Here is a 21,993-nt window from a genome sequence, read left to right on the forward strand (position 1 = left end):
GGTGACACACTGCTGTGTGCTGGTACGGGGTTACGTGTCAGGAGAGGTCACTCACTGAAAGCTCACACCAACACAGAGAGGTTCCTCAGAATTACCCAAGGCCCCGCCCGAAGCCCAAATCCTGCAAAGGCTCCTCTGCACACCCTCTTACCAGGCCACCAGGACCCCAGGTGTGCGCTCTCCCTGGCTTGACAGGAGCACCCCCCACCTGTTTAATGTCCAGACTGGGGTTGCCCCGAGGTCACAGGCTCCCGGGAGATGCCCCTGCATGGCATGAGAGGTGACTTAGTACCCCTCCAGCTCCCCTCACCACCTCTGTACAAAGAGGGGGCCTGGCCCCATCAGGCCGCGCAGGTGGAAATGGGACGCAGTCGATGTGTTTTTGTGGCATTGCTGGGTCCCCTACTTGCATGACGGCTGTCAGCTTTCCCTTGACAGTACTGACTGAAAGATGCCCCTTCAGCTGGGCACAGAGGTACCCACCCAGCTGGGGAGGCTGGGGCACGGGGATTGCAAGTTCCAGGCCAGCTTCAGCAATTGAGCAAAGTTCTGTCTCAAAATAAAACTAAAAAAAGGCTGGGGACCGTGGCTCAGTGGTCAAGTACCACTGGGTTCCATCCCTGGTATGAAAAAAGAAAATGCCCCTTCCCGGGAGTGTATCAGAATTTGAAATGCCAGTTAATTAAGAAAAAATAACTCGCACCTGGTGAAGCATGCAAGGCACAAACAGCAAAGGCAGATGTTGTGGCTTGACTATGATTCATCCCCAAACCCATGGAGCAGTTGAGTCCCCAGAGCCTGACGTTAGTGAAGGGTGGGCACTTAACAGGACTGCGTGTGTTTAGAGGTGGGGCCTTTGACAAATGGTTAGGTTAGATGAGGTCAGTGGTGTGGGCATATGATTGAATTGTTGTGGCTTTATAAGGACAGGGAGAGACCCCAGACTCAGAAAAACACATGCACTTCCTCCATGGTGTGATGCAGCCTAAGGAACCCTCGTCAGAGCCTGCACCCTGCTTCTCTGACTTCCAGCTCCAAAACTGTGAGCTAAGTGAACCTCTTGTCTTAAAAAGGCAGCCTGCCTGAGGTATTTTGTAATAGTAAGTGAAAATGGACTATCACAGGGGAGGACAAACAGGCTAAGAAGCTTGTGTTTCTCATCTCAGCCGAACCTGGCCCAGCAGTGACGCCTGAAGGTCTGAGCTACCCCACACAGTGGCCACAGCCACATAGGATTATTGAACAGGTGGTGTGGACCTAGTCCAAACTGAGAAGTGATATTCTGTGTAAACACACTCTGGGTTTCAAATATTTGTGTACCGGAAGCAAAAATAGCTCATTAATAATATCTATAGAGATTACCTGTTGAAAAGACAGTGTTTACACTGGTTTCCAGTTAATTAACCTGGCTGGGGGTGGGCTTCAGGCCAGTTGGCATAGTGTCAGACCACTGAGCGCAGAGGGAAGAGGTCTGTGGTCAGCCAGACTGGAGGGCTGACCTCAGGGGGCCTGGAACCTGGGACCCTCACGACCCAGCTCGGTTGCCTGGACAGAGTCCGACTGCTCAGGGCCTCCCTAGTACACCCTGGCTGGTTTCTGAGTGGTTAGGTGAGGCGTGAACACAGAGCCCCAGAGGGAGACCACCACGGGTCTCCACCTCTGGTCCTGCGTCAGGCCGCTGCCCAGGACAAGGGGGAGAGGTCAAGTGCATGGCCAGTAACAGACTTGCCGCCCTCGGCAGGTGCTTGCTGGGATCTGCTGGGAGATTTCCACCCCTTCGGGGGCTCCGTGGTCAGATTCAGGGGAGCCTGGGCCACTCTGTGAAGCTCTTCATCCTATTTGGAAGTGCAGCTGAGGTTTCCAGGGCTTCTCCTACACACAGAGAATCCTGCTCCTGCCCATGGGGGAAGGAGGTCCAAGGTCTCAACCCACTTCCTCCCGGGCTGCTGCCCGAGGCCGGGACCTGGGCCTGCCCACCCGTCCCCTGTCCTCAGGGGCGGCAGCTGCGCGGCCGTCTCGCCCGGCGCCCGCTGCGGTTGGCTCCATTTCCATCTTGCGGGACAGATGGCGGGAAGCAGTGGTGGGCGTTGTGTCGTGCGGGCTCCCAGGTTTGGGATGGGGAGGCTTTGGGAGCCCAGCTCCTCACCCACCCTGGGCACAGACAGGTGTGGGCCAGCAGGGGGCTGAGACGGCCGGGTCCCCACAGCCACAGGCACATTTGCACACCCACCCACGTGCCGCACGCCCCTGGCCTCGGCCTCTCAGAGCGCTGGAGCAGGAGAGGCCAGACCTGCCGTCCTGGCCTGAGACTGACGGCGGCCAACTTCCCCAAGGCGCAGGCTCCCTCACCCTGAGAAGGGGGCATCGCATTGACCCAGAGTTGACCAGTGGGGCTGGCTGGCCTTCCCAGGCGGTACCCAGCCACCAGAAAGCCATGGCGTCAACACCCCCCCTCTACGCAGCCCTCAGCGGAGCCAGCTGGCAGATGATCTCCTTCATCCAGGTGGGTGATATCTCCTCAGGAAAATCAAAAGCGCTTGGCACAGAGAAGCTGAGCAACTTGTCTGTGGACACACAGCTAAAGGGTGTAGGGAGCAGGGCTGAGTCCAGAGAAACGGGGACAGAGTCTTGGCTAGCATCTGGCTGCCCTGAGTGCCCTGTGCCATCTGTAGCAGAGGGACTTGGATCTACTCTGGTGGCCACCCACTGCCCATTGCTGGAGGCAAGGGTGACAGGCAGAGCTGGAGACCAGGCCAGCAGTGCTTCGTCCCCTCTGGCAGAGGGGACAGCTGGGCAGAGAGCTGAGGCCGCAGATCCAAGAGGGGAGACTGAGCCAACCGAGGGGAGGGACAGGGCCCCTTCTGATGTCCTCCTGTCTCAGCTGAGCTCTGTCCCCCCCACCAAGCTGGCACCTGCGGGTCCCCTGGGTTCCTCCCTGTCACGTGGCTCTGTGGGCTCTAGGACGTGGGCTGAGCACAGCTGACAGACGCACCTGTTCTCGGGAACATCAGCTTGCTGGGGCGGGGGTGGGCACCACAGTGAGTCAGGTGCCTCCCTCCTGCCTGGGGGCTGGGCCACCAGGAAAGGGGCTGTGCCCAGCCTCTCTGGTCCCTTCTTTCTCTGCTTTGGAAGGCAGGGGTGTCCTTCCCCCTCCAAGAGGCCATTTCTGGAACCCCCAGGGAAGCCTGGTGGTGGTCCGCGGGAGCAGGGGGCTCCAGCCTCGGCCTCGGAGTCAGAAAGGCAGCCCTCCACTCTGGTGGAAGGCTTTGGAGAGCAAGGGGCGGTGGGGTGTAAAACCCTGGGGTCCTCTCCGCCACACTCCTGCACCCTCAGCCCGGAAAGGGGAGGCAGGAGCCAGGCCTCAGGACTGGGAGCGGGCAGCTTCCCGGTCACCTGGGTAGGGCCATGCCCTGGCCCCCTGGAGTCTTCCCCTGGAGCCGGAGCCCTGGGGCCCAAGCCTGAGAATGAGGCAGAGCGGGGCTCAAATCCCAGCGACCACGGCGCTTGCCAGCCAGCTTCCTGCTTCCTCATCTGCGAAACGGGAGGAGAAGGGAGGGGGAACTTCAGGGCTCCTGACCCTCGACCCTGGCCTTCTCCTCCACGCCACCTGGACAGCAGGGCCACTTCCTGACCTGCGCTCTCAGGGGCTTTGGAAACCAGGGAGCAGTTTAGGACCCATTTTGCACAAGTTCGTGCAAGACGGCTGCAGCCGGGCAGGAGAGGTTCCCGGGCTGAGCTGGGCCTCCAGGACACAGCCCCCCAGAGCCCCAGGACGGCGCCCGCGCCCATCGCGGTGAGCCCAGCCCAGGCTCCCTGCCTTCTCCTAAGAGCTGGTGGAGTTGATGCTCCTGGGGACCTGGTGCTGCGACATAGGACCCCCTTCTGGGCCTCAGTGTCTGTGGGCTGGGAGCGGCAGTGCCCACCCCAAGGCTGAGCCAGGGTTCGTGAACGGGCAGCTGGGGAGAGCAGGGAGCAGGGCAGGGCAGGGCTGGGGGCAGGGGCTGGCGAGAGTGACCAGAGGAGCCAATCCCCTGCGGGTGCTGACGGCAGACCCCGCCGCCCCTGGAGAGGAAGGTGTGGCTCCCCATCTCCAGCGGTGGCTTCCCCGGGAACCACTGCCCCTGCCTGGCCCAGCACCCAGGGGTGTGGGCTCCACTCCTGTCCCTGGCCAGGCCTCCACAGGAAGGCCTCTGGTGGGCAGAAGGACAGTGAGACCCACAGGAGCTGGTTGTGGGGCGGGTGTAGGGCCGGAGAGGGGGCCACAATGGCCAGGAGAAGGGCCAGATGCACCTGCAGGACTCGGGGCACTCACTCTGCCCATGTAGCGGGGACAGTGGTGGCCACGCTCCAGGGGTGATCTCCAGCAGTAGAGGCAAGGGGAGGGGGACCATCCTCTGGGTGGACAGAGCTGGAACGCACATCTGGGTGCCGCTGGATGGTAGGAGTCCCTGCCTGTGGACGCTGCGTTGCATGATCTCCCGGGGACTGTCCTGGGGCTGCGGGAGCGTGTGCTGGTGAGGCTGTAGTACGCACCAGGCCAGCCTTCACGCCAACCGCGGGTCACACGGCCTGGGCTACCCACAGCACTGGTGGACAGGGAGCCTCAGTAGAGCATGAGGTTTCTCCGCGTCTGCTCTGCCCTCCTGGCAGATACTGGGGACACTTGAGGTGACAGGAGAGAAAGCAACTTTTCAACGTTCATTGTCACCATGCTCAAAAGCTTCGTGTCATCACCTCTGCTGATCCTCCTGGTGTCCCTGAGAAACAGCCTGGACAGGGCCGGGGCAGCCTGGGCTTTGGGACAGTGTGATCTGAAGCCAGCCTCGAGCCCTCTCTGGGCTGCTTGTCCTCATGGGTGGGAAAGGCAGGAAGCCCTCTCTCGGGAGGCGAGATTAAGAGATGCCAGCCCAGTATTCATTCTTTCTTACTCACAAGACCTTGATTTTATTTGGGTCCTTTGGTCCTGCCTTCTTTATCCTTACTTCTACCTGCATGTGCTGGCTGGAGCGCCAGCAGCCATGTTGGGCAGGGAGACAGATGGAGCCTGGGTCCCTGCTGATGGGTGGGGGGTCGGTCTGTGTCAGCCCTGTATCACCTCCCTCTCGACATCTGCATGAGAAAAATCGCCATCGACCTTTTTCCAACCACTGTTATTTGGGGGTGATCTGAGCAGCCAGACCTAATTCTGGTGCTTCTTCTTTCCTGCAGAGCAAAACTGTCCCGCACCTTTCAGCAGCTGCAGGGCACTGGACGGCATTTTCTGAGGGTGAACTCTGGGCTGGGGGCTGGCTCACTTTCCTTGCCTACAGTTAGTTCTTCCTCCTTGCCCCCCTCTACCTTTATTTCTCGACCCCTGTGTCAGGTGTTTCCCTCACCTCCTCTCCAACCTACCAGCAGCCCCACCAGAGCGGACAGCTGCTCTGGGTCCTTGGTAGAAGAGGGCACTCGCTAGCTACTGAGCAGTGAACCGGAACTCGCACTCCTTGGCCCTCCTCCAAGCACCAGACACCCCTCCTGTGTCCTGCCTCCCCTGACCCTCAGGACAGTGGAAGCCAGCTCCCGGCCGCCTGACCCCTGTCCCTGGGACCTAACTGGGCAGGACCAGCCATAGGGCTGCCCTCCAGTCCTGGTCTCAACGTCACCTTAAAGGGGACAGCAGAGGATGGGGTCATAGAAGGAACCTCTAAGAGGATCCCTGGTCCCGAGCAGTCCCCAGAAGCCCCACGTCCCCTCCACATCCCAGGCGAGCCCTCGCCGGCCAGCGCCTACCTTGTCCCGCTGCATCCCGGGTGCTGGCGGGCACTGCTGCTGGCTGCCCCGCTCCCCAGCCCAGGCAACCAGGACTGCCCAGCGGCGCGGCTGGCAGCTGCCTCATGTTTGCTTGGACCCAGACGTAATTGTCATCGGTGGCTTCTCCCCCCCTGCCCCCGCCCCCTGCCCACACCCCTACCCCACCCTCCCTCCCTGCCTCCCAGCGCTCCGCCCTCCTGCTCCCCCTCCCTCTCCCTCTCCCCCTCCCTCGCTCTCCCTCTCATGCACATATGCACGAGTCTGTCTTGCATCTTTCTGGTCCCCTCCCAGGCTCTCTCTGTACATGGCTTCAAATCCTGGCCCCTTGTCCTGTCCTCCAGGTCATGTCCCCTCAGGTGTCTGTCCCTGACTCACTCTCTCTCTCTCTCTCTCTCTCATCACCCCTCTTCTTTGTTACCAGGGGAGGTTGCAACTGGGGGTGCAGAGGGTGCAGGGGGTGCCCTGGGTCAGGGAGCAGCAACTGGTGGGAGCTGTTCCCGGGGCAGGGGTCCTGTCCTGCCAGGGGAGCTCTAGGAGCCTCTTGGTGGCATTTTCCAGGCCGGCCCCTTCCTGTCCTGCGCCCCTCCCCTGGGACACAAATGTGGAGAAGCTGGCCCTGGCTGCTGTGGCTCTGTAGGGGGGCTGGCCACCAGGACAGATTAACAGCCCGGGGCAAAATCATCAGGGTGACACTCAGGGGTCCTTCCATCTCTTTCCTCTGTCCCTCAGGACCCTGAATCACCTCCCTGTCACCCTGGTAATCCTTGCAGAGTGGGAGTCTCCCCGGAGCGTGGACTTTTCCTATTTCCCAAATACCATTGTCCTGGCTGCCTGGCTCTGAGGGTCGGAGAGCATTCAGGGCAGCAGCGGGACCTCACCAGATGCTCTGGGAGGAGGGCAGCGGCAGAGGAGAGGTGAGGGCCCCGGGGATCCCTGGGAGAGGGGGTCTTACTGCCGTTTGGGGGGGCGGGCTCCCTAGCTTCTTCTCAGCCCTGGGAAAGCACCCAGGAGCCGGGTGCCTGAAAGCTCTGCCAACTTTCCCCTCTGGGTGCCCGGAGGAGCCCGCCTGTGCGGTGCCTGTGGTTCCCATGGCAACAGAGCCCTGGCCGCCCCCTCCTCTGCAGTGTGCTCAGGAGCTCGCAGCCCTCCCCACCCCCCTTTTTGAGCCAGCCAATTAGCTTCAGTGTTCAGATGCTCCAGGGGAGAAAACAGCCTGGAGCTGTTGACCCACTGAGGCCAGGAGGACTGTCCCCAGAGGGGGGATGACAGTCCAGGTGTCTGCCAGAAGCTTCTAGTCCCAGAGCAGCACTGCCTGACAAAGGGGAGCCCCTCGGCAGCTGGGGTGGGGACCAAGCTCCCTGCCTCAGGGACAGGGACAGCCCTGCCACTCCTCCTAGCCAACTTCCGGAAGCTGGGGCTGATGAGCATGTTGTCTTTGTGGGGGCCTTGGGAGAAAAGTGTCTTGGTCCCACTCTATGATAATGACAGGAAGACCCGGAAGAGTTAAAAGGTCGGCCAGTCCCGGGCTGGTCAGTGGCGGGGCCAGTGAGTAAAGGCTACTCCTTTCCCCACGGAGCGCGGTGGGCAAGACCTGCCTGGCCCGCCAGGAGCCAAGTCCCACCATCCGCCTGGACACTTCCTCACCTACACACAGGCTGCAGAACCAGGGCCACAGCCGCCGTCCCCGGCCCTCTGCAGTCCCCAAGTCACTGAACTTCCCCTGCTCAGAGGCCCTTCCTGGGGATTGGCGACCTGCACAGAACAGGCGGGGACTCCCCTCTCTCCGCTGGGCCATGGGGCAGGGGCAGGGGGATGGGGGTGGTGCAGGTGGCAGTGCTCTGGGAACTTGCCCTGCAGCCCCCTGAGGTGGGCGTCCCCCATGGGACACAGAAGTGGGTGCATGTGCCCTTGCCAGGGTCCTGGTGTCACCACACTCTCTTCCTCCTCTGGCCCCCATGGTCTCCAGGCACTGCCCCCGGGGTCTCTCTGCTGGGCCTCTGGAGAATAAGAACGAGAAAAGACCAAAGTGGGGCTCCCCACCTGGGCCCCACAGACTCCCCCCCAGACTCTCAGAGTGGCCGCATCAGCCCTGTCCAGGTGAGGGACTTCCCTACCCCTGCCCACAAGTCTTGGGGTCTTCTGGCCCTTCCTCAATGTCTGTCCATAACCCCTCTGCCTTAGGCCCAAGTTCAAGCCCCTCGTCCCCAGGACCCCTGACCTGTGGAGCCCCCTGCCCCTGTCCTTTCCTCAGCCCTTGCTTCTCCTGGCCGAGGAGGAGGAAAGAGAGAAGTGCTGGGTCACAGGGGGCGGCTCCTCCCCGGAAGACCCTGCCTGTCAGCAAGGCCCAGGGGCTGGAGGGGGCTCACCGTGCACATGGAGCCCCTCTTTACGGGAGCACTGAGAATGCCTGAGGCCCCCAAAGGCCCAGGAGTGTCACATGACTTGAGCTGGTGCAGCTGCGGCTTTGGAACCTACCAGAAGCACCTTAGCGGTATCTCCTTGAAACCTCCTCTGCCCACTGCCCTCCCAGAGCCCTAGGGACAGTTGGGGCCGAGGGCACTTCTTGGTAGGGAGATACAAATGGCCGTCTCTCGCGTCACATCACACAGCTCGGCCCCTCCCGTCCACTCTCCTGTCCAGGGTGGGAGTGGTGGGAGGTGCACTGCCCAGGGCTGTGCTCAGCCTCCAGCTGACCTCAGCTTGGCGAGGTCGCAGACTCCACCTCTCTTTGGGGGCGCATCCAAGGGTCTCCAGAGCCCGGCCCCCGCCTGGATTCTCAGGGACCAAGGAGCCCGCAGTGCCCAGTGGCAGACTTGCCTTCTCTTGGCGAAGTTTTGTCCCTTCTCCCCGTGGCTTCCTGGGACTGAGCTAAAAGACCCCGTGCCGACTGTCATAAGGGCCTTCATGGAGGCCACCCGTCCTTTCTGTAGCTCTGCCACCAGCCACCAGCCACCAGCTCATCTCCCACCTGCTGGACTGTGCAGGGGAAGGGCCTTGACACATCAGCCACTGGATTGGTTAAACTGCTCTCAGGCCCACCTTCCTTGTGGCTTGAAGGGCACTCCTCACCGTCCCCCAGGGCCCAGCTCACACCCTCTAGTGCCCCTCCTCTAACCCCAGCCCCTGGTTGCCAGCCCCCTCCGTGTGGGCAGGACCCCATGACCCCCCCATACCCCCTCCCACCTGTGTCACTCAGGCGCAGGTCAAGGCTGGGTGGGGGTCTCCGCCCCGGGCATACCCCACCTCCCTCCCCACCCAGCGCTCTGAAGCTCAGTCACCACGTGTAGGATAGAGGACTGTGAGGTGCTCCAGGATGGCACTCCAGGACAGCCAAGGGAGGACTGGGGACCTCCGAAGGGGCTTGGTTCCAGCAGCACATGGTGTGGGGAGCAGGCTGGCCACCGCCTCCTGGATCAGTCCCTGGCATTCCAGCCTGGAGAGGCAGGGCCCAGGGAGAGGCAGGCCCAAGGCGCTAAGCAGAGGGCCCTGGCTCTAGCAGGTGGGAACGGGGACACTGTCATTCTGAGCAGGGCCACAGACTGTCAGGCTGGGCGCGGAGGATTCCGAAGGCCGCCATCACCGTGGGTCCCCTTGGATAGGTGGCGCCCTTGGTACTCAGCCCCTGTTCAGTGTCCATGCTCTGGTTTTCCCAACCAAGTAGCTGAGTAGCGCTGGCCACCTGGTCATTAGTTCAGGTAAGTGTGCAGCACACTCCCTGACGGATACTCAGCTCAGTGAATACAGGTGAAGTCACATTGTCCCAGCCCCATCACGTGGCCCTCCTTCTGCACACCCAGCCACTGCTAGGGACCTCAGATGTCCTGGCCCATGTGGCGTTTCTTGGGCAAAATCTGCCACAGGGCTTTGTGCTGGGCAGCCAGGTGGAGCACCTGGCAGAACTCCCAGGGCCCCCAATCTGTCATCTCTTGTGCCACAGGGACATCAAGGACATCTGAATCAGATCTCCCTGGAGACACAGCCTCCTTCCCGTGCTCCCGCAGGGAATGGAAGCAGCGGCTCATCCAACAGGAAACCCCCAGGCTCAGCTCCAGAGAACCTGAGTCCAACTTCTGTGAACTTGAACCAGATAGAAACATCATGGAGCTTCGTCTGCTCAAGCACACATGTCAACCGCCCCCTTCAGGACCCCTGACATCTGCTCCTGTTGGAATGACAGACCAGACTGTGATCATGGGGACTTTGTTTCACCTGTGAAGCAGAATTTGCCTGGCAGAATCCCAACATTCTAAAACCAGGTCATGAGGCGGCCTTCCCACATCATTTCCACCTCTTTGTCAACTGCTGAGTGCCATCCCCAGCCCTGAACGACTGGTGCTCTCTGAACAAGCTCCGGTGCAAAACCAGCATTCGGCGGGGCTGGGCTGGACTTCTGGATACTAGATTTGAAGTGAGGCGGCCACTGGCCAGTTCTCAGGAGGAATATCAAAATCGACTTTTAGGACCATGACTTCTGATCATGGTGGAAAGGTGATTTGTTCCAAATTCCCAGCTGAGGACAACTTTAAAAGTTGCTCAGATGACTGCATGTAGACATGTGGCTGCACGTATACATGTACACACCCCCGTGCACACACACAGAAGCACCTGCACAGCAGCCAGCAGCTTTTTAACCTACTGATTTATTTAATATACATAATGTATACATTTAATATTTACAATGTATACTTATGTAGGTCTATTTAAGGGTGATTGAGGGCACCAGGAAGCTAACCAGACAGCCACGGATCACAGTGCCAAGACCTGGGAAAGGAGGACATCCAGAGACCGGCGCCCAGCACCGCGGCTGCTTTCTCCCTAGAGGGTCTGCTGATTCCAGAAGATACCGCAAAGGTGCAGAGTTTTGAACAACTTCTGGGGCGACAGACCAGGCCCACGAGAAGAGTGTGCCCGGCACGTCTGTTGTACTCTGGGCTGGGACCCCAGAGACCCTCAGGCTAGGAATGAGTCAAGTGGAAATGAAGAATTCCGCCTAGGGACGGAAAAATCATCTCTTTCCCGCAAGTGGACTCAAGCAACCTGGTTTGCCAGGTCCCCAGACACCTGCAGATGTAAACATAGGTTTCTTGGAGGAAGAGAACTTCATCCTAGGCCTCCTACTGGTTTCAGATACAGTGAGTACCCAAGTCAGTCAAAATCCACCAAGTCCCCAAAGAGGGATACGAGAAATCAAACAAAACCCAGGGGAAAAACAGCCACTAGAAACAGACCCATGGGTCTCCCTACAAAGGAATTACTCAACTTTAAATAACTCTGCTGCTGGGATGGAGCTCAGCCGTAGAGAGCTTGCCTAGCACGCACGAGGCCCTGTGCTCAATCCCTCTCACCACAAACAAAACAAAAAGGCAAAACTATGCTTAAATATATTGATGACAAGAGGCAATTATAATAGAGAACTAGACATGACTTTTACATTATTTCTACTTCATTTTTTTTTTTTTTTTATGGTACTGGAGAGCTCTACCACTGAGCTACATCCCCAGACCTTTTCTATTTTTATTTGGAGACAGAGTCTTGATAAATTGCTTAGGGTCTCCCTAAGTTGTTGAGGCTGGCCTTGAACCTGTGACCCTCCTTCCTCAGCCTCTTGAGTTGCTGGGAGTACAGGTGTGTGCCATGGCACCCATGGCATGTTTAATAGGCAGGGTGCCACTTCCTCTGCACAAGCCGGCCTGCGAGCAAACATCAAAACAAACAAATAAAACCCTCTGGGGAAAGCCAAGAAGAGCGACTGTGCTGAATGTGAGGATGCTTGTTGGAGATGTCACATAGGCACCACCCTGACTCCCAGTGGAAAATCTGTTGCTGGTTTGTAAGACGCAATTAAACACAGACACATCCTGAAATTCAGGAGACCACCGCTGTCATGGGCTTTGGCCTTCGAACACGGACCCATCTCCCCTTTCCCTTGTGCCCACCCAGACCCTGGCTCTGCCTTTGGTCCAGCTAAGTTGTGATGGAAAACAGCAGCCCTCGGCCAAGGGCATTCCACAGATCACGTTTAATTGTCACGACCCTCCATGGGGCTAGGGTGCCTCCATGCTATGAAAGGAGACACCGAGGTGAGGGACCTGCAGTGCATGTTCCTGGTGCCCAGCCAGCCAGCACCAGAGCCAGGCTGGGGGCCAGGTCTGGCTGCTCCTGGGCAGGCCCCCAGATGGGTGCTGCTCCCCTGCTGGTGGCTGGAATCACCCCTGGATGCCTGAAGCCAGAAGAGGCCTCGGCACTCTTGTCTCCACAACCCTCATTAAACCCCAGCTGTGTTCAGGGACCCAGCCTGAGAGACCTGGCTTCTGGGACCCCAAGCCGAGGCTTCCAGGGAACGGAGAGCTGCCATCTCTTCTCTCCCTTGTGGAACTCGGTTCAGCTTGGCGGTGATGACGGGCACGGGCTGGGATGGCCTCAGCCATGTACACAGGGGCCCTCCTGGGAAAGCTGCTGGGGAAGACACTGCCTCCTGAGAAGCAGGGAGGGGACGCAGGGAGGGGACGCAGGGAGGGGACGCAGGGAGGGGTAGGGCTGACACAAGGACTCCTAACCCGGTGCAGGCAGAGGCTCGGGCCGTAGAGGCCACTCACCCCACTGAGGTCCCTTAAGTCCAGGCTGGGGCCCAGGGCAGTGGAGGGCTCAGGGGCCACCAGGCAGAGCCCAAGCCCAGACCTGGGTCGTGGTGGCCTGATTAGTTTGGTTGAGTAGAGGAGTCCCTGGGGCCAGCAAGATAATAGTGGGGACAAGATAAAGAGGGGACAAAGGGAGAGAAGGACTTCCCTGGAGGAGGAAGGAGAGGGCTGGGGAGGGAGCAGGAGGGAATCTGGGCTGATGGGAGGTGAGGGCAAGAGGCAGGAGCTTGGAGAGGAACAGAGGGGGCCCCAGGTGGGGACAGGGCAGGGCTGGGCAGGGCTTCTGTCCCACCCAAGGGGCTGGGGACGGGGTTCCAGTAGGTGAAGAACAGGTGCTTCTTGGTGCTGATGTATTGCAGCAAGGAGGATAAGGGCGAGACACCTGGAGGAACCTGCAGGCGCTGTATGATTTGGGAGGTGAATGAAGGGGGTTATGAGCAGAGAAGGGTGGAAGGGGAACAGGTAGGATGGGGCCAGGGAAGGTGGAATTGGGAGACAGCCCAGATCTGGGGCCAGGTTGGGCTCTAGGGCAAGAGCTACAGAAGTCCTCTAGTCCAGGCTGAATCAAAGTGGGGACAGGCAGTCCCAGGGGGCACCTTGCCCTGTTAGGAAGGAGAGAGTGCTGGGGGGCGGGGACCAGGGCTCCCGCCTGTCAGATCCGCTGCCGAATGGCCACAGCCGGGCCCAGACGCCACCAGGTCCCCAAGCCTCCCTGCCCTCTTGGAGACCCCTGGTCCCAGCCCCTCTGCTCCCCACCCTGAGCCCCCAGCATGGAGGAACTGAGGGGTGGAGCAGCTCTTACCTGCTGCATCCTACAGCTTCAGGGAGGTGACCCGGGGGATGTGGAAGAGCTGAGTCTCCTCAGAGCTGGTAGAGCTGCAGCACAGCAAAAGAAAAGTGTCCCCAGAACAGAACCCCAGCTCCCACACAGGGACAAACCCAAGTCCTGATGTTCCTGCCTCTGAGGCCCTCCAGGAGAGAGGAAGAGTTTTAAGATGCTATGCTTCGGTGGATGTGTTACAGTAAGAAGGATGTGGGGCAGACATAGGGGAGGACTTCCAGGCCATGGAACTCCTTAGTGCATGTGTCTCTTCAGGCCTAGACTATGATTCTTCTCTGCCAGGTTTCAGGAGTAGGTAGGGCAGGGGATGAGGTCCAGTGTCTATAAAGACTCCTTCCTGGGCCTCCAGTGGCCCCCCTGTCCCCTGAGATCCTGGCAGCCCCTCACCTGAGGCGTTTCCGGATAGGACGGAAGTATTTGGAGGTCTTCACAGCAAAGACGACACTGGGGATGAGGAAGAAGGTGCACCAGGCCAGGCAGAACCAGAAGGCGTTCTGGAAGGGGTGTGAGGTCAGTCAGCTGGCCGGGCGGCCTTCCCTGCTGCTCTGCAGCCTCCGCACTGGCCCAGCGAGGGACGGGGACAGCTGTGACCAGCGCTGGGAGGGCTGGGAGCAGGCCCCGGGCTGGGGGCGCCGCATGGCCTGCTCACACTGCCCATCCATGGGCCTCCATGTCCACGGGCCCTGATGAGCCGGGGCACTCACCCAGGGGTCGGCCACCATGTCACACAGGATCACACGGCCATTGTCCAGGGCTGCGGAGAGGGGCTGGCAGGTGGCGATGCGCTGAGTCACCTGTGATGGAAAGGAGGTGGGCACATGGGGAGACCCCTGCCCCTCAGGTGTGCACCTCACATTCAGCAAGAGGTGGACAGGGACACACAGAGGTCCAGGGACATGGCTGGAGCCCTGCACACCTTACACAGATGCGGGCAGCGGCCCTGGGCAGGCACAGGGTGCAGGCCCAGAGATGGAGACGCTCCTGCTCCTGCTCAGCTCCTGCCCTTGGTGGCTCGGCCCGAGCTAGACCCACCCTGTGCCCAGCACTGAGCTCTGAGTGGCCCTCACTGGACAGCAACACATACATGTGCACGTGCTTGCCCACGTGGCCTTATGTGCTTGTACACACACGCATGTGCACAGACACACTCAGGCCAGGCCAGCCCCCTGTGGCCAGTGCAGAGCCAGGACAGCTCTCAGAGGTTTGGCCAGCGGGCGCCTGGAAGAGGAGGTGGGCTGTGACCACGGAAGGGCAGGGGCACGGCGTGGACGGCACGTTCTAGACGGCCAGGGCCCTCCCAGCTCACACTGGCGCTGGGCAGAGGTGGGCGGGCAGAGATCAGCCAGCAAAACCAGGGGTGCCGATGCCAGGTTCGGGAGTTTGGGTTCAACCCTGAAAGCCTGAGGCACCTCCAAAGGACAGGGTGACCAGCTGCTCCCCTGGGCGTGGGTGACCCTCAGCTGCTCTGAGGCCAGGCAAGGTCCAAGCCCCCACGCACCTCCTCTCTCACCCAGGCCAAGTACTGCGAGAAGTAGCTCAACTCCCGGCTCAGGAAGCAGGCACTCTCCTGCAAGAAAGAGGAGGCCCAGGCTGGCAGGAGGCCAGGAGGCCAGGAGGCCAGGAGGCCCCTACCCCAGGCCTGACACCCTCAGGGCAGGATGGGCCTCCCTGGGAGCCACCTTGAGGGTCAGGGTTCAAGGAGAGGCTGGGGTGGAGCCCAGTCCCCAGCCCCACTCACGTTCATCAGGATGCGGGCGGCCCTGGCAGGCAGCTCCCTCTCGAGGTCAGCGACGTGGCTCAGGACGCCCGCGGTCTGCAGCTGGAGGGAGAGGAGCCTCGGCTCTGTCCCCCTCAGGGAGCAGGACAGCAGCCAGCCACTCCCCACAGTCACCGCTCACCTGAGCAGGGTAGGGTCAGCGCCGAGGGCCCTGAGACTGAGTGGTGGTCACCAAGGCCCCCCACCCCTCCTCCTTCCCACCTCACCGTGGCCCTCCCTCCGTCTGCAGCCCATGCCCACCCCCTGCGGCCACCTGAAGACGAGGGGCAGCGGATTCCAGGGCCCTGACACTGAGGTTGAGCTGTGCCTGTGGGGAGAGACCATGCTGGTGGGGGAGGGTGCGAGGGGTGCATGTGGCCCCCGGGCCTCCTGCTCCTCGCTGCCCTCTCCCCGGCAGGCCGCAGGCGCCTGGGCCTCAGGACTCACCACCAGGTTCTGCCGGGGGACAACCTTCTCCTGATAGAGATCTCTAAGCCCATGGGCCTCCATTCTCAGCTGCTGCCCCAACGAAGAATTGCCCTGAGAGTGGACAGAGACCAGAATGTCCCCCACGCCCCGCGAGACAGGCTCTGCCTAAGAATCCTTGACCCAGACTCTCCACGGAGGGGAGGTGGGAGGCTAGGATCAGAGGCAGCAGAGGAGACTTCTCAGCTCCAGGGAGACCTGTGCCCGAGTTTTAGGTCTGCCCCTAGTCAGCCACGGGACCCTTATCAGCTACGGTAGCATCTGCAGACACCAAGGGACGCTCCTTGCCTGCCCACCAAGCTAGGTGGCTGCAGGGTCTCAGAGATGTCAGAGAGAACGTCCCAAACTCTAAATATCTGTGATTACAAAATGCCATTCCTTCCCCTGGAGGGCTGTCCTGGGGTCCCCGCGACCCCTGTCCCTGCATGTCCATGACGGGCGTGTGCATAGGAGACACACGATATCAGGCCAGTTACCTCATCTGATCTGAGGTGACGTCAGTCCTTTTTATGGATAAAGAGACTGAGGCTCAGAGAGGCTGAACGACTCATCCCAGGCCACACAGCCCATTGGTGGCGGAGCTTGAGTTGGAACAGATGGTGCAAAGCCTGCAGCCCAGTTTGGGGACGAAGAGCCTCAGCTGTCACTGGTGAGGGGACCCTCGGTCCCCTGCCTCTGCCCTCATCCCCTCTCCCATGCAAGCATCCTGGCCTCCCGCACCCCCGGGCCTCCTCTGCCGGCTTCTCACCTGGGCCTGGGCCAGCCCCTGCAGCTCCTGGGCCAGCTGCTCCAGGTCAGTCTTCACCACAGGGCTCTGGATCTGAGGGCAGACGGGAGAGGCCACCAGGGGTGAGTGCTGAGGCCCCTGGCCACGTTTCAGACATTTCCCAAGACAACCACAAAAGGAGGTGCCCTCTGGTGGAGCCCAGGCGGAGCTGCCCAGCGCGGGCTGCAGGGGGCTCAGCACCAGGAACAGCGCTGGGGGTGGGCCGAGGGCGTGGCGGCTCCCAGCAGGGAGGACCTCGGAGCGGCTGGGAGGGTTGGGAGGTGAGAGCCTCTCTGAGGCCCCTCCACCCTGCGGGGACCTGAGGGGCCATGTCCACCTGCACGCGGAAGGCCTGGTAGTTGACTTTCTCCAGCCCACTGCTCTGCAGCGCCTCCAGGTCCCGGTGGGCCTCGGGGCTCAACAGCTCCAGATTCTGCACATTCGGTTTGAAGTTCTGCAAGTTCTGCTGCAGGTTGTGGGTGTACTGGGGGAGGAGGGGGAGGATGGGGAGCACGCCCAGGTGGCAAGCCAGGGTCCCAGACGCTCCCCAGGCCGGTGGTCAGCGGTCACCAGCCCTCAGGACCTCCGTGCTGGGTAGGCAGGACCACCCAGACGCACCCCACCCCCTGCCAGCCTCCTTGCACACCCTCCAGGACCCGGCCTCTGCGCTGCATCTACTGGCCACCAGGCTGCCAGCACGGGCCTCCCTGTCCTCTGGCCCCTCTTTTTCACATCCGCAGAGTTGAGGTCTTTCCAGGGCCCCAGGTTCTGAGATCATCTTTTTTTCATTTGTCTACTTGTCAACTGCCATCAGCCCCCGTGACCGTGGGACCTCGTCTACCTATTCTAGACACCAGCCCCAGGCATTAGAGCGAAGACTCCCACGTAGTGGCTGAGGCCCAAGTTTGTGGACTACAGGAAGGAAGGAAGGAAGGAAGGAAGGGAGGGAGGGAGGGAGGGAGGGAGGGAGGGAGGGAGGGAGGGAGGGAGGGAGGGAGGAAGGAAGGGAGGGAGGGAGGGAGGGAGACAATTGCATTTCCAGGAAAGATCCTTGGCATTGTCCTACCATCACGGCAAGAGATTTAGGGCTCATGAAAGTTCAGTCTCAGAGTTTACCAGAGAGAAACTGAAACCAGACAGGGGGTTCATCTCCTGGACGATGCACAGCAAATTAGAAAATGCAGCCCATCTCCGCTCACTATTCCCCCAGGCTGCTTCCCCGCACCACCACTGTGACGGAAAAGCCCTCGCCTCCTAGGAGGGGGTCTCAGTATGGGGGGGTCAACGCAGCGGGCCCCAGAAGGCTCGCCTGCCTCACTGATCCCTGCATAATCAGCTGTGGCTTTCTGACTTGAGGATGAAATTTCTAAGGTCCCCCGGGTCAGTTGCCGGATGGACTCTGAGGACCTTAAGTTCTATCTGTCCAGACTCTTCCCTGAGCTGGACCCTTTCCCTTCCCAGGACCAGGCCTGAGACCTCTCTCCCTGGAGCCGGGACCCCCAGCCAGCAGCCTTCACCCTGGGGCAGTGTCCCTGGACTCTCCCTAGGGTACGCCAGCTCAGTGGACCTCCTTTCTGGGTCAAGAAGCGGACAGGAGTGAGCTGAGGTCTGACGCCAGCTGTCCCAGGTCACACAGCTTAAGGCTTGGAGTTGGGACTGGGCCCCGTGGACCAAGAACCGGGGTGGACCTGAGAGGAGTTGGGGGCGAACTCGGGAGGAAGCAGAATCAGAAGTCAGCCTGCTGCTTCCCAGGGCAGAGGGGGCAGGCCAGGGAGGGGTGTGGGTTTCCCAGGACACGCTCAGAAATGGCTCCACCTCCCACCTCAACTAGGCACCAGGGAGGCAGGAGGGGAGGTTCACAGCCTCCACACATTTAGAGCCATGTTCTCAAAGTCCGTCCCTCTCTTGTGAGGTGGCATCTTGGTTTGTTCTAGAGCTGCCCCTGGCCAGCATGGGCCAGCATCTCCACCAACTTCCTGTGTGACCTCTGGCAGGCGAATGCCCCAAGTTCCAGGAGGCACAGGGAGAGTCCTGGGGGTCAGGCTGGCCTTGGGTGCTGGGCAGGGGCCCGGCTCTAGTCCTGGGCCAGGCCCCGAGCACCTCAACCAGACTCCCTGGGTTCCCAGAATCGGCGCCTCCACAGAAGCAGGACCTGAGGAGGAGTATCTGCAGGAGAGGTCCTCACAGCCTTCTGGAATGTTCTCCTACCTGGCTGAGATCCAGGTGCTTCTCGAGGTTGTAGGAGTCATCCAGCTGCAGGACCTTCCAGAGGGCAGCCCCTTCCCTGCACTGCCTGGGGGGAGGGTGAACACAGAGGAAGGGGGCTGGTGGCCCGCATCACCCTAAGGGGACAGCCACTCTGCCCTCCCCGCAGGCCCCCCTGCCCCCAGCCCAGGCTCCCACTCACTGATAGGTCAGGAGGACGCTGACATTCTTCCTCATGCCGAGAAGGTGGGACAGGTTCAGGGACGGGGGCAGGTTCCCCGGGGTGTCTGCAAACTGGGCATGGACAGGGAGAGACGGGGGTGAGCGTGGTGGCCAGGCTGCCCGCTCCCCTGAGCCCACCCTGGCAGAGCAGGCCGGGGGAAGCATCTCCAGACCCAGAGCTTGCCTGTAACCTGAATGAGCCCCGGGCCCCTCCTGGCTGGGGCGATTCCCATGACTCTCTGGGAGGGTGGTGGGTCAGCCTGACCCTCGGAGAGAGCCCAGGCCAGCCCCCAGCTCACCACCAGAACGCACCCAGGGCCCCAGGCCCCGGGCTCAGGGTGGGAGGAGGGAGGGGCCAGGTGTGAGTGGAACCACGAGGTCCATGTCTGGAGGCGCACGGGTTCTCCCCTGTCCTGTCCCCTGGGCCTTCCTGTCTCTGTGCCCACTCTGCCCCCCTCTCTCCCTCTCGCCCCTTCTTCTCTACCCACGCCTCCCTCCGCCGGCTCTGGGTCCCCGGAGCGGTGGCAGGCCCACCTGGTAGAGCTCCCCGCTCTCCCAGCTGCGGCACACCAGGGTCTGCACGTTGCCGCCCATCAGGAAGGTGAGGAAGACCAGGAGGATGAGGGGCGCGGCGAAGACGAAGCTGAAGCCCACCCCCCTGTGGATCCTCCCTACACTTCGTGCGTCCCGGCCATGGGTACCTTGGAGAGCTCGCTGGGCCAGCCCGACCTCCCGGGCGCTCACAAGCAGCCACCTCCAACTCGCCGACCCGCGCCCCGGGCTGGCCCCGCCCCAGCCCCGCCCCCGGGCCCTAGCGCGAGGACCCCGCGGAGCTGTCCGCGGCTACGCCTGACCCAACCTACCCTGTGGCCCATCCGGATAATCCTTCCAACCCGATATCGGCTACGGCGTGGTCCTCGGGTCTCGCACCTCCAGCCGAGGGCTGGGGCCCGCCGTTTGACGAGGAGCCTCGCAGCAGGCGAAGGACCGGCTGCCCCGGAGGGAGGAGGCGCGGCTCGCGCTTCAGCATGGCGGCGGCGGTGCGCGCTGAGGGCCGCGTCCCTGCGCTGTGCGGCGTGTCGACCGGTGAGCGCGGGGAGGGGTCGCGGGAGCCGGGGGTCTCCAGGGCCTGCGGGAGTCCGGGCGGAGGAAAGTGAGCAGCGTCCCGCGGCTCTCCCATCCAGCCCGGGACCGCTGGGTGACCTTGCGCGCGTTCCTTGCCTCTGTGGGCGTCGGGGCGCTTGGCTGTAAAATGACCGTGAAGCGTAGTCGGTTCTTCGCGGTTCATTTCGGTGAAGGGGAGGGAACTGGCGAGCCTTGCTTTCCCGGCGGGCAGGCGCGACCCCCGGGGTCACACGGTGATGCCCACCGGGTTCGGGGCTGAGAGGCGCCCGCGGGGCTCTGAAGGTGATGGTGGTTCTCCAGGTGGAGTCGTAGAGCACTGGCCTCCGTCAGCTTAATTCCAGCTGGCCGGTGGCCTCAGTGCAGAGACGGATGACTCGGACGTCAGCCCGCAGTATCGCCTTTCCTGTGCCCCCGGGCCCTGGTGGGTTGTGTGCACCCTAGGAAGGCGCCCTGCTGCTGTGTTGCCTACGGTTGGCTCCAGGGCCGCTGCGTGGCCGCCGCCTGCCTTCTCTGCCCTATTTTGTTGTTGAGTCCACAGTTCAGCATTTCTAATTCTGGAACTCAAAGCCCCCTAAAACCCTCAAAGTTCATTTTTTTTTTTTTTGGTAACTCATTTAGCAGCAAAAAATTTTACCAGCAATCTTGGCAGAAAATCTGACCTTAATATTCTTTTCTTTTGTCTTTATGATTGTCTCTTCCCTTTTATTTTTCTTCCCCCATCTCCTACTATTTCAAGGCTGTCTTCCTTCATGAGTCTAAACTGTGTGCCAGCCACTGTCTTCCTCTGTTCATGCGTTTTCCCTCACTGTCTTCCTAATCCCTTTATGGAGTAGATTCTGTTATTACACTCTTTATACAGGTGGTGGAGGGAGCCACACAGATTGAGCAAGGGACAAAGGTTTTTGCACCCAAAATTCCTGACACCAAAGTGTGTTTCCCCGCCCCCCCCTTTTTGTCTTCTTGTGTATAACTATTTTTTTTGTTTTTTTTTCCAGCTTTATTGAACTATGATTCACATACCATACAGTTCATCTATTTCAAGTGCACAATATTTGCACAAACCTGTGCATTTATCATTATAATCTAATTAGAACATTTTTATCACTCCAAGAAGGAAGCTTTTTAGCTGTAGCCACCACTGATCTATTTTCCACTCTTCTTAGCTCTCCTATTCTAGACATTTCATATAAGTAGAACCACATACATGGCTGGCTTATTTAGTGCAAGGTCATCAAGATTCATCCACATTGTAACATGTATCATCCTGAATTTCTTAGGGCTAAATTGTAATGTGTCCATCACCACACTTTATCTGCTCATCAGTTGAGGGACACTTGGGTTGTTTTCCATCTTTTGGCTATTATGCCTAATGTTGCTGTAAACATTAGCATGCCATGTTTTTACACGTGTGTCTATTTTCTTTTCTCTTGAGTATGTGCCTGGGAATGGAGTTGCTGGATAAAATGGTAATTCCACACTTGAGGGATGGCCAGAATGTTTTCGAAGTACCTGAGGGTACAGTGAGGGTTTTGATTTTTCTTTAGCAACATTTCTGATTATCTGTTCTTTTGATTATAGCCATCCTCGTGAGTATGAAATGGTATTAATTTGAAATTTTGATTTGCATTTCCCTGATGGATAATGAATGTATTTTCATGTGCTTATTAGCCATTTTTACATGTTTTTTTTGAGAAATGTCTGTTCAAGTGTTTTGGCTCTTTTAAAATTGGGTTTTCATTTTATTATTGAATTGTAAGGAGTCTATAGGTGTCTAATCAGATGTATGATTTGCAGAATTTTATTCCATATGTTGTTTTTTAACTTTCTTGATAGTATGTGGGTTTTTTTTTTTTTTTTGTACTGGGGATTGAACCCAGGGGTGCCTAATCACTGAGACACATCCCCAACCCTTTTTTATATATATTTTTAGAGACAGGGTCTCACTGAGTTGCTTAGGCTGGCTTTGAACTCAACAATCCTCCTGCCTCAGCCCCTAGAGCTGCTGGGAATATAGGCGTGCACCACCAAGCCTGGCTTGATAGTGTTTTTTTGAGGCATACAAGGTTTTTGTTTATTTGTTTTTGTAGTGCTAGAGACTGAACCCAGGCATGCTGGTTCTTCTACCGCTGAGCTGAGCTTTATCCCCATTCCCGAAACACAGGTT

The 21,993-nt window shown here is 59.6% G+C and overlaps 2 protein-coding genes across 13 annotated transcripts in view; both read right to left on the reverse strand.

Annotated features, from left to right (window-relative positions):
* Window positions 1–5,875, reverse strand: part of Kcnip3 (potassium voltage-gated channel interacting protein 3) — a 71,283-nt gene extending 65,408 nt beyond the window's left edge. Inside the window, exon 1 of the mRNA XM_077794290.1 lies at window positions 5,770–5,875. Within this exon, the coding sequence (XP_077650416.1) occupies window positions 5,770–5,875 (106 nt within the window). The remainder of the gene's footprint in view (window positions 1–5,769) is intronic.
* Window positions 5,876–10,412: 4,537 nt separating this feature from the next.
* Window positions 10,413–20,167, reverse strand: LOC144251267 (prominin-2-like). Of its 12 annotated transcripts, none has more exons than XR_013342661.1 (15): window positions 19,926–20,166; window positions 19,568–19,833; window positions 18,685–18,776; window positions 18,486–18,570; window positions 16,615–16,761; window positions 16,260–16,331; window positions 15,473–15,565; window positions 15,300–15,353; window positions 15,008–15,088; window positions 14,768–14,836; window positions 13,974–14,063; window positions 13,657–13,763; window positions 13,231–13,304; window positions 12,095–13,030; window positions 10,413–10,851 (listed from the first exon to the last, which is right to left on the reverse strand). XR_013342661.1 is itself a non-coding variant. In XM_077794303.1 (14 exons), the coding sequence occupies exons 1-13, from the start codon at window positions 19,990–19,992 to the stop codon at window positions 13,241–13,243; spliced, it is 1,287 nt and encodes a 428-aa protein (XP_077650429.1). In that variant the 5' UTR covers window positions 19,993–20,166; the 3' UTR covers window positions 10,413–10,851; window positions 13,231–13,240. The 12 variants fall into 12 exon arrangements, 9 of the variants coding, with proteins under 9 accessions (XP_077650429.1, XP_077650428.1, XP_077650430.1 ...); XR_013342662.1 differs by lacking the exon at window positions 10,413–10,851 and adding an exon at window positions 10,858–11,480; XR_013342663.1 differs by lacking the exon at window positions 10,413–10,851 and having other exon boundaries at window positions 11,791–12,243; window positions 12,387–13,030.
* Between the last annotated feature and the right edge of the window lie 1,826 nt (window positions 20,168–21,993).

Source organism: Urocitellus parryii (assembly GCF_045843805.1).
Source record: "Urocitellus parryii isolate mUroPar1 chromosome 12 unlocalized genomic scaffold, mUroPar1.hap1 SUPER_12_unloc_3, whole genome shotgun sequence".
Classification (NCBI taxonomy): Eukaryota; Metazoa; Chordata; class Mammalia; order Rodentia; family Sciuridae; genus Urocitellus; species Urocitellus parryii.

What these genes read in the sequence shown, in the direction of transcription:
- LOC144251267 (XM_077794303.1), bottom strand. Translation starts at nt 19,992, where the DNA reads ATGAACCGCGAAGAACCGACTACGCTTCACGGTCATTTTACAGCCAAG. An exon ending in GCGCCCCGACGCCCACAGAG is followed by an intron (nt 19,834 to 19,925) that starts GCAAGGAACGCG and finishes GGACTCCCGCAG; the next exon opens with GCCCTGGAGACCCCCGGCTC. An exon ending in ACCAGGCCTTCCGCGTGCAG is followed by an intron (nt 16,332 to 16,614) that starts GTGGACATGGCC and finishes GTCTGCCCTCAG; the next exon opens with ATCCAGAGCCCTGTGGTGAA.